An 18,031-nucleotide genomic window follows, 5' to 3' on the forward strand; every position below is an offset into this window, starting at 1 on the left:
ACCTACTGGGCAGATCTGGCTAAAAATTGTATATATCTTTTATGATAAGGTGCAGCGAACTAAATATTATGGTATTCATTCGATACCTAGTTAGGGATTGATCGTAATTAATAGTAATTAATATTTGATGCAAAAAATAAAATGAGCACACATTAAATCGTATTCAACCATTGATTTAGCATAAAACACTCATTTTAAGTCAACGGGTTGTAATTTTTTCTAGTTTTTAGTCATTACTATGATACGGCACAATCACGTTGACACACTAGTTCTGGTCAGATAACCGAAGTTAAGCCTGGCCAGTACTATATGGGTGACCATTTAAGAAGGCTAGGCGCTGTATGTACCGCGGCGAGTCGTAGAGATTTTCAGGTTGATATCTGGGGGCGCGTTTAACTCACTGGAGATGTACCCCCGAATCAAGATGGAAAGTAACGGGAAACTAACGTCTTCCCGTGATTACCATGACTCTACAATTTGGTAAGTCGTGATCGCCAACGTTGTTAAAAACAGCAGGGGACTGTTGCTACTGCTACTGATGATGATGATGATCGGCATAAATTATTTTAAAGGAAATACAGTATATATATATATATATATATATATATATATATATATATATATATATATATATCAGCCCAAAACAATTTGTTTACCTACTGATTTGTGATCTATTTGTGTTAAAAATGTATATTTTTATAATAGAAAATTACAAGTTTTTTTTAATTAGCGTAAATACCGTTTGACGCATACAACCGATTAAACAAAAAGTTACTTTACTCGAAACTAATATTTAGATAATTTAAAGGCCATGACTTTGATTAAATATCAAATGTTTATTTTTAAAATGGAATAGATCACAAATAAGTAGGTAAAACCAAATAAAATATTTAGCACAAATACCGATTTTTGGACAAAGTAGACATTTTTGTTTACTTATAATATACTTTAAACGGAATTTAGGCTAAGTGAAAAGGCTTATAACTTTTATTAAACACGAGACGTTTATTTTAACGCAAATAGATTGCAATACATATTTTGATTAATAGACTAATTGAATTTACTTTAACATAATTCATGTAGAAAATAGTAATGAGTAATACAAAAAGATTTTTAAAATTTGTCAAAGCAATTAAGTGCACGCCAGAGTTTATAAAGTGATTCGAGTTCGTATAATCTTTCTAAATAAAACAGTAGATGTACGTATGTATGTCTGTGTGAAAATATTTAACCAATAAACTCTTAAACTACTGGTCACATAGCACTGGAATTAACAGGAAATAGTAATCATACACCAAGGATGGTTTATAACGAGTAAAATCTTTGTTTGAGAGTATGAATAACGCGTATAGAAATATGTTGGCAAGTTGAAATGCAAAAATGATCATTTCAATTTGCCGACATGTTTCTATTTCTTTTGCACATACGCAAGTTCATTCATAGCTTGAAGTGGCTTAATTCTAAATCTTTCGTATATGCTGATATCTCAAAATATAGAAAACGCGGTTTGAGCGCTAATATATTGGTTTCGGTTGTAGCTGATGGCAATCAGGTCATTTTAAAAATCTTATATATTAGGTACAATATAATATTCAATAAAGAATTTACTCCGTAATATTTAATACGGAATCTGCGTGAATTAAATGTATTTAAGCGTATTTTATTACCGCTAGGCTCTGTTAAGATTATGTATGAACCTATTTAAATAACTCTATGAAAATACCAGCCAATGAAATCGATCGGAGAATATTTGATCAGTTGCCAACACTCAGATTCCTCTAAATGCAAATGTCGGAAGACAAATATAATCATCCAAATCTGTACAAAAGACATTTCATATTTATATCTAACTGACTACTTTGCCCTGGGGATATTTAAAACGATAGAATATCAATAAATAAGCAACTTTTGAATAAATTATTTATTCAGACGATGCATCAGTAACAATGTGCTTTTATTACCCGCTACAAAAGAATAGCCGGGAAAATGTCGTCCATTTTTATGACAGAAAGATACAATTCGGTATCTATCTAACGGACAGATAACTCTTAACCGTAGTCTAAAAAAATGAATTCGTCGTAAGACTTACTCCCTAAGAATCAGATTTCGCACCAACATGAGAAAGTACTCTCCATTAACTCTTTGTTTGGTTTGATTCGTGTTGTTGTGCGTAAAATATTGAAATGCCTTGTGCCAAACTCTAATGGATTGAATGTCGAACATTTAAGAGGAAGTTAAGTGCGTTGATAAAAAAAACTTATTTATTTAATTGTAGTATGTTACAACTTTTCTAATAATCAATAATTTTATACAAACGTAAAAAAAAGAAATAAAAAAATCACAGAATTATTTGTTTACGTAAATCAAGATTTTACTTTTAAAAAATTTGCTTTAAAGGAAATGCTCAGCGACAAGAAAATATTCAGACTTAACTGCCAGCTAAGTAATCAACCAAAATTCGATACTAAAACAAAACCCCTTTCGACATAGTAGAAGTATTATTATAGTTAAAAAATTGAAATTCTAAATTTAAAGAACCTCCAAACCTATTAAACTGTAAAAGTGAGCTAGCAAACAGCTGTATGTAGAGAATATACATTAATTTACGATGAAAATATATAAGCGAAATAAAAAATAATTAAACACAACTAAAATAAAGCAATACCTAAAATATAGGGAAAACCTTGCAAGTACGCGTGTGTTAAAATAATATCACATATAAATGCACCACATTCGCACAAAAAAATGTGCGTATTACCTGTACTAAATAGAATCCTAGAAAAAAGTAAAAGTCAGTCGGGATTTCGTTTGGAAAAAAAAGCTGTTTTATTGGGTGATGTAAACATAAAACAGCTAAAGGGAATACAAATGAATCTGATTGGTTAGTTAACTAGATTAAGCATAATATGTTAATTAGTTAACTAGATTAAGCATAATATGTATGTATAAAAATATCCAGTAACAGGAATTCTATGCGTTTTAGCCTGACGATTCCCAACTGGGATGAAATGCAGAGAGAGTTTGTTCCGTATAAACCCAGAAGCGGCTGGCCTGATTTTTATGAAATTTCACACAAACGTACTTAATGTATCTGGCAATGTTCTGAGATTGGTTTTGTCTCGGAATGTCTTTCATAAGTATTGCTAATCGATAAGCGAAAAAGCCCGATGAAAAGAGGAGCAGTTGACTTCAACAAATTTAACTCTTCATGCAGCCTAACATCACGCGCATTTGAAGAAGTTTTATTATCATACAAGCAGTAAGGCCAGGCATATAAAATCAACAGTAGGTTTTTTGATATGACAGGGGCCCATTCGAAATGTTTCTGTATAAAACACAATTGACCATGATACTTGACTTTTGCAATTTAAACTAAATGAAGCTATTATATACAATAAATAATTTTATAAAATCAACAGTAGGTTCTCTGCAGTACAATATATACTACAATGTATTGTGACTAAGTTCCTGGAGGGAGGCATGTGAAACTTCCTTCTGATGCACCACGGTGAGTCCTTAACTAGAACAGGTAATCAACTGAATTGATTGAAAACTGGGCTATTTCACCGATTTCATTGAAAATAAAACTATATGGAAGTGTAAAATAGTTGTGTATCATCATTCAATGACGGACACAATCAAGTCTTCCTATTGTTTTAAATTTCTATTCTATTTTCTTTGGAGAGTATGGTACGGTTGCGGAGGAACCTCCTAAATTATATTTTGATTGATGGAAATTTTTAAAAGTGGTTGTAGGTAGACGAGTTTTGTTGTAAAAATATTTTGCAGAGCGACCTTAGATTGAAGACCAGTTACACACTTGAGACGAATACGGACGAACAGAAATGACGATTAGCGGATTCTTTATCACAAGTTCTACACGATCTTTACCTGATGACGTCCATAACGAACTAATAAACTTTAAAATGTAAACGTGCAAAAATTGCTAATAAATAAATTGGTATATTGAATAATATTTAAAATGGGTGAACAAGAGAGAAAAACAGCTAAAGTTAAAAAATAACGGAATGAATGATGTCCATTAAGCATTGAAAGGCAATGAATTACCCCTGTAAACGTGGCTGCGCTTGTACTTTTGTACTTGTGAAGCAATAGTTGCGTAATTCCAACCACACCTCTATTGATTTCAGTGGTAAAGAGAAGTTCAAACCGACTAAAAATGCCAAGATAAGTGGAGAGAACATAAACAGCTAGTATTCCAAAATGGTCACCCATTTTATACTGACCAGGCTCAACGTCGCTTAACTTTGGTGATACTAACGAGAACCGATGTCTGAACGTGATTACGCCAGAATGAACTTTCTATAAATTCATCAAACCCAGCTAAATGACAGATGCAATTTATCTGGTGTGTGTGTGTGTGTGTGTATATATATATATATATATATATATATATATATATATATATATATATATACATACATATATATATATATATATATATATATATATATACGTATTACAAAGATCGCATCCATTTTTCATCAGTTAAAAGGGTTTCTATTGTAAGAAATGGTAAAAATAAATTTTCCTAAATTAGGCACATTTCCGATTTGGTTTGAGATCTTTATTTTAGGCAAACATTCGTTATCCACTCGAGTTTTGAAAACGGAAAAGCAAATACGATAAGAACAAAGTTTAAATACATATTCATTCAATCTGTACGTATGATAATGGTATCTCAAATTTAAGTGTGACAGACAGAATAAAATATTTCATCAAACAATTAAATGCAATTTAAAACCTAACAATCTAAAATCAAAGAAAACACAAGTCAAAAACTAATAATGGTAGAACGATATAAAGTTTATTTTGCAAAGATGCTACTTTAAATTTAAGCTTCACAGAAAAATACTATTTTACACTTAAGTGTGACAAAGATCTATATTTCTCTCGGTCTGTCGGTGTTTCATTTTTTCTCGTAAACTACTAGTCCGATATGGTTGAAATTTGTTCAGACCGTTTTTATGATAATGGGTTGTGAACTAAGTAGTATGGTGTCCATTCGATGCACAGTTAAGCGTTACTAAAGATTAAGATGGATAAATATTTAATGAAAAAAGTGATCAGACATTTAACCATACTCAACCATCAATTTGGCATAAATCATTCATTCTAAGTAAATGAACTACACGTTTTTCCTGTTTTAAACGAGCTTACAAGTCCAGATATTTAATACTTGGGCAAAGCAGGCCACAGAAAATACTAAACCAAACCCAAATGCGATAAAGAAAATATTACTCAAAACCTATAGCCTAATAGACCAATAAAAAAAAATAGCTGCACAGACTTTTACTATACCCATACCATATCTGACGTTACGGTAGGCACATACATTTTCATATCGTTTGTTACATGTTAAAAAGAAAACGTCATGATTCTGAGGTCATAACTGCGATGTCGTTTAGATGTAACTGTATTTATTGTCTCTGCTGAATTCATTTATCCTAGACATAGGTAAATCAGCTTACTCACATAACACATTTAGACTGTATGCATATGTATACATGTTGTAGTTGTCAGTTTATATGGCTTGTTGCACTTTCCTGTGTTTTTGCAAATAAATTTATTTCAGTTTAATTGACGTATTTAAACGCATGCAAGAATTTAAATCAAACGATATATACGTTTATAAAACGGTTACGCTTAATTTTGCACTGTTATTTTCTATCGATTCAGAGGTTTAATTTTGAAACAGCTGTTTTGTTTGTCTGTCATGTTTAAATTTGGAATAATTTTTACCCTTAAACGTGTAGATTTGATGGACGTAGCTTACCTGAGATAAGTCCACCCATTTCTGTAGGATTTTTCTCTGTCCATCTGTTGGCCAAGCTTATTTGGATTATTTGGTTTATTCAGACTACTGTTTAATTCTTGAGTGTTATTATCACAACGTTTCGGCCGATATAACCTCTAACCTTCTTCAAGTGTAGCATGGAGTTCTGTTGCCACATCTATCATTATGACCTCACTCTTAGACAAGGTACAAAAAAAGAGTCTCAAATCTAATAGGCCTTGCACAATCGAGCAATCTCCAACCTCTATCCCATCACCACATTATTGCATCTATGTGCCTGTTTTACACGTAATCTAATGAAATGTGCTCTGATGACCTGATAACACTTGTGCCACATACTCCCGACCATCTCGGCCAGCAGAAAGCTTCACCCTTTCAATACTGAGGTTCTTAAACGTCGGAAAACCTTTTACTGTAAAAGGATTTTTTTTGTCTCTCGGACTGTTAGACTTTGGAAATTCCTTTCTGTTTCTTGCTTCTGTGAATACACTTAAATTCATAAGATTAAATGTACCGTGAACCGATATATCTCGATGCTCAACACTCTATAGTTCACGATTAGACACGATCCAATAGTTACCACTTACATTCCAAGTGCCAATGTGTGTTATTTGGCGTGAAAAAGAGTAAAAAAAGCACATAAGCGAATTCAGTCGATTTAACAGGGGTTGAACTCGATATCACAGATTCTCTGACAAAATCAAATCAATTATGCAATCCCTCGTTTATCTTGTAATATTTTGAATAGCTTTTTGATGTTTGTACATGCTACCGATATGGTAGACGCACGTTTGTATGTTCATTTATCTAGCAACTACTTTTAGATAATGAGAGATAGGCACTTGAACTTTAATAGCAATCATAACGTTCCGATGTTTGCCGTCGTTAAAGTCTTATATTTCTTTTCCATTTCTTTTTTTTTAATAAAGGTTGTCCTAAACATTACACGAATGACTCATACCCTAACCCTAGCCCAAAATCTATCAAATGTTGATTTATTTCTAATGTTCTAATACGATTAAAGCATATTAAAAAGGACGTAATCTCAAATTGTTATTCAAGTTGGAACAAATTTGGACACTTAAGTTCATTTAAAATCACAAAAAAGAAACACGTCTTCAACACATAACTTCAATCACATAGGCTGTTTTCACAGATGTTTTTCTGCTTCATTTAAAATATTTAGGATCTTATTCTATGGGAATTGTAAATGAATCTCTGAGAGAGCTGAAACCGCATCATCAGAAAATGTTCATTTTGTGATTAAAACCATTGTTAAAAAGCACGTAATCTCATTGGCCTTTTGGCCAATGAGATTACGTGCTTTTTGTGTATAGACAACGTGCAGCATTCCTCCTGACTAGCAGGACCTGTGGAAATTCCACAGCAGCATCTTTCATATGTAATATATTGCTGCTGGGCATTCTGTAGATGTCCAGCGTGAATGGAGACCAGCGATATTATTGTAGCTCTTTTGTTAAAATTGTAAAAGTATTTATCTAAGTAATCTGGTTCATGTAGTGTCATAATATATATGGTTATTACGGTTTATATCCAATATCTTTATAGGAGTCTGTGACATAATTCCATTGTATGGACGCCAGGTGCCAACAGAAACCTCACGATATTATTACACCATCTTTAGACAGAACAGATACTTGGATTCTAGCCAGCAGACCAAGAAGGTTTACATACGACCCAAATGCGAAGTCATTTTTTTAAATATTATTTTATTTTTTACATCGCGTCCTCGGTGATCGGGAGATTCTATTTATTAAAAAGGAGGATAAGAGGTCATACCATACAACAAACATTAAATTAGCGTGTATATATATATATATATATATATATATATATATATATATATATATATATACATAAATTTAATGTTCGTAAATATTATAACTTTATATCCTGCTTTTTAATAAATAGGGTATCTCGATTGAATAATTTATAATCTGGAAACTGTGACGGACGTATGTAGTACGTTAAAGGTATTACGGTATTAATATATACAAAGTGGAACGATAAAGTTGTCGCCCTAAAAATCGACATTATAACTTTATTTTAAAACTTTTATTGAAAAAATCAATTCAGATTACGCGATTATGTAGTAGAGTTATCATCTGTTCAATGTAGCCGCCTTCAGCCTCAATCACCGCCTCGATACGAGCATGCCTCTTTCACAAGCGCCGGCAGGAGCTCGGCGAATACTTGGTGGATGGCGGGGATCAGGCTGGCTTTGTTGTTGCGGGAGGTCATGCTTGTGATGTTCTCGACGTGCAACAAACGAAGTAGTTCAGTGGGTTCAGGTCGGGGGAAGGAGAGGAGCAGTGATAGAAGAGTACAAAGTCGTAGCACACCTTCTAAATCCAAGCCTGGATCAATTTGGACTTGTAGGCCGGGGCCGAGTCCTGCTGCCACACCCAGTGTTTACTATCGGCCACCTGATTGCACCAGGGGATCACCACACTCTTCAACACATCTAGGTACACTTTAGTGTCGAGTTTTAAGCCGACTTCGAAGATATGAAGTGGCATGATGTGGCCTTCATTGAAACCACACCAAAGATCATAACCGTGGCCGAAAGTTTTGTTTCATAACCGTGGGCATGTCCCTATTATTCTTCGAAATAGCTGTTAAGGATAAAAAAAAAACAAACAAAAACAGAACTTTGAAGACGTAAATCGACTTAAAATGGTCTTTTACGAATGTGTAAATATACATATATACGTTTAAGTTCATTAATTTGTAAAGTTTTGATAGGCATGTTGCTTTGACTCATATGGTAACGAATACCGCTGGAGAGCTTAATGTCTTATTTTCGATTCGAAATACTGGTACCAAATCATATATAACTTTCGTAAAATTAAAATTACGACTATATATTGTGTACTATATTATGATCGATAAAGAATTGGCTCTATCATATTAAATATAAAATTTGCAAAAATTAAAATGTCATATTTAAGCGTATTTAACGACCGAGCAACGCCGGGCGGTCTGCTGGTAAATATACAAGCATATAAATAACAAATTAGATTACACTTTATATCCCCCACGCCTTTCGAATTATTGAGTGGCAAACAAAATGGTAAAAATGAATTTTCATAAAACATTATTTAGAGCATGATTGATAATTTCGATTTACTCCTCACTTCAGATAATACTATTACATTTATAATACGGACTGTGCGAACTGTGTCGATTTTAAGTGGTTCGTTTGCTAATTAGAAAAAAGAGTGCGGTTAATCATACAAAATTCCTCAATTTTATGTTACCGCAAAGCTATACCATTATTGACGAAACTCTTTAGCCGTAAAACGTCTCTTCTTTTTCTTAAAAAAAAAAACTGAAAATCTATTAATCTCACTAATTCACGAGGAAGTCTACACGAATTTCCTTACGTAGTTAACAAACACTTTTCGGAGTTACGATGAGCCTTCAATAAGTTTATAGACTCGTAAAGGCACGTTTATTGATAGTACACACATGAAACTAGCGCCTTTCGAAGTAATCTCCTCCGGCTGCAATACACTGTTGTATCGTCCCAATAACTTCTGGAAGACCCCATTTAAGTCATCTTGTGTGAGCATGTCGATGACTCTCGTCACAACCTCTTTTATCTCCTTAATTGTCTCATAACAACAGCATGTAAGGTTATCTGTAGAGAATAACCAAAAGTCACAGGGAGCAAGGTCTGGACTATAGGGAGGGTGAGGAACTGTTTGGCACCTATCTTGGCCAAACAGTCTGTAACAAGGATAGACTACCCTGGGGAAAAAACGCAAATCTTCCGCATCTTCAGTTTATGGCGAATAAGTGTGTGTACAGTTCCCAAACTCCCGTAAAACGGTGCGCTTATTGCCTGTACAGACACACAATGATTCTTATCAACGAAATGTTTTATTTCACCAATCAACTCTTGTGTTCTGACTTTCTTACTCCTCTCAGACCTTTCATCATTCCTCACAGACTCTCTACCTTCATGGAATCTCTTATGCCACTCAAAAACTGATGTTTGATTCATGCAAGATGATCCAAAAGCAGTCTGAAGCATTCTATACGTTTATGTGGAATTTCTTCCAATTCAAAACAGTATTTGATTGCATATCGTTCTTCTAAAATGTCCTCGTGACCAGATTGCGTTTTTGAAATTCACCAGCTATGACAATTAGGCTTTAGTAGGGTGTACTCTGATTACTGTTGTAGCTGTTCATTTTAACCACAAATCATAAAGATTTGTAGATCAACTCATAATATGTATAGCAATAACATACTGAATTTTCAAGAGTTTATGACAAATTTAAATTCATGTACAAAAAAAAAGGTCTAGATATTTATTAAAGGCACCTTAGGAGTGCAAATAATTTTAAATGCCTTTGATTTGCGCAAGGATTATTATCGAATACAAATGTAGGAAAAGAAGAGTTCTTAATAAACTAGCTAATAAAGATGGTTCAACACTCCACGTATCGCAGAGAACCGTTTATGTTTTATTAGCACAAGGAAAAAACAACCAATCAATTCACAAACTAAATTTGACAAATAAAAGTAAACTGCATCTTAAACCGTATTTCCGCCATGAGTAATTGCATGTTGAAAAAGATTATCCTCATAAAATGAAAGTTTATTATAAGTGCGATCGCATGAGGCACAGAAGTTTTGGCCAAGGTCAAAGTGTAGTATCTGTTCTTCAGATGCGGCACTTCCATTTCTCGTTCTCTTTCAGTGGAGGAGAAATCCTTCACGACTGAGACAATTTTTATTTTTGTACCTTTTCCCCACGTTAAAAAACGACCCTGGTGTTGTGGGGAGGCATTGTAAATAGGTACAAAAATCACACACTGTGGAATAAAAAATAAAAGTAAAAAACAAAAACTTTATTAGAATTGTTTAAAGTAACGAAGTGGACTATACTAAAACGTTTATACACGTACAATAATTGAATAAAAATATTAAATTCAGAAGAAAACATAAAAAAAAAACACATTCACTGGAGAACAAAATAAATTTGAGGTCAAAATAATAATTACAGGTACCTGACAACGAAAATGTTTGTGAGTAAGAATTTAAGTAAGCTCTTGTCAATTATTGGACATGCCTATTAATTCTTTCTCTTAAAATATAAAACCTTAAATGCGAAAGCAGAAAGGCTAAAAAATATTAAAAGGAAGCTATAAAAGTCGATGAACAAAGTTGAATTTTAAATATATATTCAACAAGTTTCTAAAAAGAAACACATTTTCAATCCGCGCAATAGACAAGGAAAGAGATAGATTAAAAAGACTCACAAAAAGAGATGTTTTTAGCACTAAAAATCCCCGGGGACGCGAACCAGAATTTTTCCAGGATCACCCATACTGAATTTATATTAAGAACAATGGGCTCCACATATTGGCCAAGTTTCCAAAAAATCTAATAGGTGGATCAAAAGTTATTGGGGCAAAATTGTCATTTTTATGGCCATTTTGGGGACTTTTTGACTTCTTTTGAGTGCCTGGGGACGCAACGGGAATTTTTGTAAAAAATTTTTTACTGTGCACATCTATTCAATGAAATACAATTTGTGGCAAAATTTCAGGAAAAACTAATGGACGATTATCTGGCAATAGTCCGGACTAACAGACGCACAGACGCACAGACGCAGGGAAGCACAAAACGCGGACGCCATTGAAAACATAGGCCCCTCTCCGATAAATCGGAGGACCAAAATGCATATAGAGTACAACTAGGTTTTGCCCACGGTTTACGAAAGGAAAAATAAAATAAAACATCTTAGTCAATTACAGAAAAAATATATAACACACACACACACAAGGCATACACACACATACACACACACAATATATATATATATATATATATATATATATATATATATATATATATATATATATATATATATATGCGTATATCCGTGTACGTGTTGTTTATTATACAAATACATAATTACATGCTCCTCAATACAGACCACTACCTGTGTGCAGAAGGAGCGTCAGAGATTCCTGCAGGAAGCAAGTTCTTCTAGTGAAGAGGTGTTTAATACAACATCTCTTCAGAGATCTCTTGATGTGGCTTTGAAAAGCTTCCTCTGCCCACCCCCACCGGTACTGCGTTGGCTTTAGAGTAAATGACCATAGAGAATACTACGCGGTAGTATGCGGCTGGGCATTCGAATGATGATACCCCAGCCACCTTAAGGAGTGGACTGCATTTAGCAGCAGCGAAAACAAGACCATACAGCGAAGCGTGCAAAGAAGCATGCTCGTCAGGCTATCCCTGCTCCACCCCGCTCTTACTCTACATGCCCGATATATGACCGTACTTGTGGGTCCAGGATTGAAATATATAAACATCAGCAGACTCGCAAGAAGAAGATGGCCATCATCGGAAAACGATGGACAAACAAAGAAGTAATTACAGATACATAGTTTATAATTAGAGCTCTGATCTGTGTCAAGGCTGAGGAAACCTAATCTGGCCCTTGCATGGTCTATTGGTCTATACCTCATCCAAACTAAGATTCGCGTTACAGGTGTTTATTTTTGTTATGTTTGCCCCCTTTTCTTTTTTTATCTGCATTTCAAAAAATAAAACATGAATAAATAAAAAAGAAAGAAGAAAAAAAAAAGAAAAATAGAAAAATTTGTACAAAGAAAATAATTATGTTTATTTTTTGTTCAGTCCAGATTGTGGCCTGAGAATATTCGATTTCATATTAAATCGCAGCTGAAACATGTATGCACATGTGTAGTCAATCATGTTTGCATAAATACACACATTTATATCACATATATGCACACAATATATAAATGTGTATGTATGTATCGTTTGTTATACAAATACGGAAGTACATATGCAGTCTATAATTACGACTGGCTCATGTCCCGGTGAAGAAAACTTAATCGTACCCTTGGATAGTCTTTACCGTATCCAAGTTGACATTCAAGTTTCTCGTCCACCTACATCCGTCTATATGTGTGTATGAGGGGGGGTCGACAAACTTATAGCGTTCATTTCATCTCGGAAAATTGTCCAGTGTCTATTTTTGTTGGTTTTTCCACACGAGTTTGATATTTTTCTAATTGTTCTATTCTCTTCTTTCTTACCCACAGGTTGTTAGACGAAAATGAATCGGCCGTCGGTGGAATGATTCTGAATATCTTCCTGTTTCTCGGTATACTGTCAGGAGGACTGATCTCTTTTAGCACGAAGCTTCTGGTAAACTGCTGTTGATGATGCTGCATTTAACATATCGTCATTCACCGCAGATAATCACCATGAGGATGATCACCATGATCATCATCATCATTATCATTAGCATCATCATCACCACCATCATCATCTATCTGTCAAAGTCAAGTTCAAATCCTATTGGAGACAGTGTGCAAAAGTGGTGACTTGTATTCAACTAATTGTATACAAATAATCCTTGGTACTTTGGTATTAAATGGCTAGAAAATGGGTTGATATGCCATTAAAAAAAACGCAAAACAAAACAATTTCTCTCCTCCCTCTTACCCACTTCTAGTTTATTTTTACGTTCTCTATTTTTTATTTTTTCTTCGTCGTCTTGTGCCATCTGCCCTTTTCTATTCTCCTTTTTCTATCACTGCCCCTCTTTCACATCCTTTCTTTACCTCTTCCTATCTTCCTCTTCCTCCTCTCTTTTCTCTCTTTGTTTCCCACCCTTCCTCGCTTACTCTTCCTCCTCTTCATCTAATTTAAAACGTTCCTTATACCATTCCCCAATTTTCCCCTTTATCGCCCTTCCTCGAATTCTCATCTCTATTTCGCTCTCTCTTTCGCTCTCTTCTTCACTCCCTTTCTCTCACCCCAAACGCGTTACTCTTTTTTCCCCTTTCTTCCATTTTACATTTTATTACCTATCTTTCTCTTTCTTTCTATTCTTTTTGTTTAACTTTCTTTTTTATTTAATTCTCCCAACTATCCCCCCTTTCTCCTCCACCTTCATACAATCTCTCCATCTCTTTGTTTTTTTATGCTCGTCTGTGTGTTTCTATTTTCTCTCTCTCTCATCTCTCCTGCTTGTTTCTTTCTTAAGAGTAAAGTGTAGACTCTGTTCTGATATTACTTTCTATCTTTTATGGCCCCAGTCAGCGATGAAGAAATAATTCTAAACTAAGGCAATGTCAAAAATCCTTTATCCGTTGTTGTTCTTCCCCTCTCTTCCCCCCCCAGAAGCAACAGAGACCAGACAATTCCTATAATGATCTAGTCTCTATTGATTGCGATGTAATACTGATTCTATGCAATTCTAGAAGGTTCACCTTTCTTTGAGAAAGTGTAAGTTTATTGCCAATTGCCATTCGCACTCTAACCGGAAAATTCCGACGGGGCTACCTTGACACTTCTTGCAGGTCAGAGTATCTCCTCCTCGTAGGCGCCGACTTCTCAATCCTTCTTTCTGATCCTAGCTCACAGTTCTTGCAGTGAAAGAGAACTAAATACCCCCTTTCTTTCCTCTTCATCTTCAATCTCTATCTATTTTCATTTATACTTCCCTTTTCTCCCCCTGTTTCTCTTTCTCTTTCTCTCTCTCTCTCTCTCTATTTCTGAGAGGAATTCGTCAAATCAGAAATAGTTTTCATACTCTTTTTTCTGTTTTCTTATCATATTTATCTTTTACTTTCTATTGTATTATCCCCCCCACACTGAATACACCTCTTTATTTCCTTTTCTTCGCTATCCATTTCTATCCTATAATCATACGCCTCTTTGTCGTTGTTTTGTTTTTTTCCCCCCACCCTGGTTCTTTTGTCTCTCACCCCTTCTTCATTTATCTTTCCATTTTCTCTTCTTTACCAACCGGACAACTCTGACGGAATTCATTGGATAATCCAAAATGTCGATTCCTTTTCGTCTGAGATTGATTTCTACCTCATTTTGATTAAAAGAATCCAAATCATTCTACAAGAAAGTAAAGCAAAAAAAAAAAAAAAAAAAAAACTATCAAAGAAATTCATTCTATTTGCGTCGATTGCTAACATCCGGTCGAATTGGTTAAATATGTCAAGCTGGACAATTCCATTATTATTTTCTTTTTTTGGACACTGTAAATACAGGTTTCGTGTGTTAATTTTTATAGATGAACGGGTCAACTTTCTTGTGTCTACAATCAACACTTTGATGGAAACGTCCAGATTTTGTTCCGATTATTTACTGTGATCCAAATAAACTGAACGATTTATTGAAGATGATTTCCAAACCAAATCAATCTTCAGAATGGAGAGCTCCCGGATGAACTTGTAAACAATTGGATGCTTATTTAGAATTAAAACTATATTCAAAACAAAGTTGCCGATGCAATCCTCTGTCTGTATAAGAGCCAACGCGTCCTAAAATGGACTACTGTCGACACATCTGGGCAAGAGTTGCACAGCGCATGGATAGAGTTTAAAACCGATTTCGAAACCTTTTCCCTAAATTTTTTTCCACAGAAGAGGCGTTGCGTGCTTGTTTCTGCTCTGTCGTTATTTTCATGTCAAGTGCTCGTCTGACCTTCAATCTATGGTCCCTCTTCACGAACTTTCACAAAAACACTCGACTAACTACAACGACTATAAACAATTTTCCTCTCTCTCTATCTGTGCCTAAATCTAAACGTAGATTTCATGAACAAAGTTTATTTCCTAGAATTGCCTGTCTGTGGAACACTGTTCCGCTGACTTGCTTCCCGGCCGACTACAGTAAGTTAGCCTTCAAGCCCAATGTAAAAAAGTTCTTGTTGAACTGTCCCTTTAAATAATCTACTGACATTATTAACGATTATTACATTACCACCTTACATTCGAGCCTTGATAAGTTATGGCTCCCTTGTAAGAAAAAATACAGGAAAATGTTTAAAACTTTTGTAATGTACGTACCCGTCACGGAACAAGATCTGGTATTCCAAAAATCACATAAATTGATTATGTACTCTTAAAATTAAGAAAATCAAATTATAGGAAAAGGTAAAAACTTGAATCGACATATCAAGATCAATATAAGCCTTGTAATTGCTACAATTTAATGTTAAAATCGCTGGAAATCGTGAAAAATAATTTTCTCTATCAAAAATAAAATACTTAATACGTGATGTTTGAAGTGTGACATGTTCGTTCCGTGACAAGTACATCATAATTTCTTTTTTGCAACTTAGTTTTCTTTTATAGTTTAATTCTAAATAAGCACTAATAATTGACTGTTTCATTCGAATATCGAGCTCACTTGAAGCATTTTAGTAGTCTTTCATTTTTTAATAAACATAAAAAATACGCCGAAATAAAAACAGACATTTGCTTGTGTTATTATAATTAGAAAGATGAAAAATACTGAATGAAGAAAAATGATTGTGGTTTTAAAAATTGGTATCAAAGCTCTTGAAAGAATCATTAGAAGTGTTAAGACTTTAAATAAACAGGCACAACTGTTTTTAGAATACTATGCAAAAATTATGAAAATAAGGTAAAAAAAATCATTTTTTTTCTTTTTGGTTTTCTTTTATGATTATATTTATTTTCGAACATGTGAAACTTTCGGTGATGTATGAACAATGCGACCTCAGGATGAAATAAAAATAAAAATAGCAAACAATAACTAATTACAAACCAAGAAATAAAGGGAATACTGCAGTTTAGTAATGACAAATTATTTCTATTGTTTTACATTGTTATTTTTATAATAGTAAATGAGAAACCATTTTAAGTTAACCTATTACGTTTGGATAAATAAATGAATTCGAACAATGCAGACACGAACGCGCGTGCGCGCGCACACACACACGTATATATATATATATATATATATATATATATATATATATATATTATCAAGACAGGAAGACACATTTTGTTAAAAGTGAGAAATTAAAATAAATTAATGGGGAAGGCAAACTCTCTTTTCATAAGCTGGATCGAGGGATTTCATTTTATTCATTAACAAAATCGAGTAAAATGAGAGACAATACGTTTAACATAAGATCGGAGACGTTACCAAAATAGCGATATGGTGTACTAGAAAAAAAACAAAACAAAACAAAAACGAGATATACTACATGTCTAAAATAAAGATACGTATGATATTTCTATTTTACGTATGTCTCTAGGTAATATCATACGTATTCTTATTTTATCTATCTATCTATCTATCTATCTATATATATATATATATATATATAGTTTAGTAGAAATGGTAATAAATAAAAACTGAAGAAAGTGCTCAATACTGTTGTAGAGCAAATATGCGTTTTATTTTTTATTACCGTATTAAGCTACATTATTGTTTCGGCTACCCGGCCGTTTTTTGGCCGTCTGTAGCTTCCTCAGACTTTTACAGAAATGTTCGTTGTTATAGGATGAAAGAGTGAAAGAGTGAACAGGGGATGGGTGCGAGAAGAGCGGGGAAAAAGAGGAAGGGAACAAGGGGGAAAAGTGGGAGGGGTGCTTGGTATGTCGGTAATGTTTTAGTTTTGGAGTTTATGTGGAACTTGTGGGGGAAGGTCTGGGAAGTTAATTTATGGTGTGGCTGAGGGCATAGGGATACATGAAGGGGGAGGGGAATATGTGGGGGTAGGAGGAGGGAGTTACTTTAAAATTTGAGTATTAATGTTAAAGTTTTTGGCGTCTCATTGGTGAGATGATTTCTTGATAAGTATGTCTTGACCTGTTGGGTGTTCGCTTAGGTTCGGAGGCGGGGGGTGGCTATGATTCGGTTTATTTAGTTTTTATTTGTTGTTAATTGTTTGGAGAGGGTTAGCTAGCGGTCACACACGCGAGCGCACACATGCGCACGTACACACATATATACTTAAAGAAACGTTCACATGTACATATACATCACCGCCCTGGCGTGCAAATATATGCACATATGTGCGCATGCATGCATGGACACCCGCATCGCTCCCGCTTACGTCAAATTTTCCTTAAGGTGCTAAAATTGGGTACGTGTGCGCAGGCATGGATGCGCTCATACACAGATACATACACACATCGACGCCCCTACCCCCAAGGAGGCGTATACACGGGCCCATGCGCGCATATTGATTCAGGCATACCTGCATCCCCACGCATACATGCAAGCGCATGTGCACACACAGATACTAATACTCGTGAACACATACATTGACATATATACACAGCTGCACGCTCTCATCTAGGTATGTGGACAGCAGGCAGCGGGCACATATACCCTCACATCCACACACGTATA

The 18,031-nt window shown here is 34.5% G+C and overlaps 1 protein-coding gene across 4 annotated transcripts in view; it reads left to right on the forward strand.

Annotated features, from left to right (window-relative positions):
• LOC145283567 (equilibrative nucleoside transporter 1-like) overlaps window positions 1-14,791 on the forward strand; it is a 190,972-nt gene extending 176,181 nt beyond the window's left edge. For all 4 annotated transcript variants that reach the window (XM_080132474.1, XM_080132471.1, XM_080132473.1 and 1 more), the window contains one exon: window positions 12,937-14,791. In XM_080132474.1, the coding sequence (XP_079988600.1) occupies window positions 12,937-13,057 (121 nt within the window). In that variant the 3' untranslated portion in view covers window positions 13,058-14,791. The remainder of the gene's footprint in view (window positions 1-12,936) is intronic.
• Window positions 14,792-18,031: the final 3,240 nt, after the last annotated feature.

Source organism: Euprymna scolopes, chromosome 8, assembly GCF_053919585.1.
Source record: "Euprymna scolopes isolate OS-2025 chromosome 8, ASM5391958v1, whole genome shotgun sequence".
In the NCBI taxonomy this organism is placed as follows: domain Eukaryota; kingdom Metazoa; phylum Mollusca; class Cephalopoda; order Sepiida; family Sepiolidae; genus Euprymna; species Euprymna scolopes.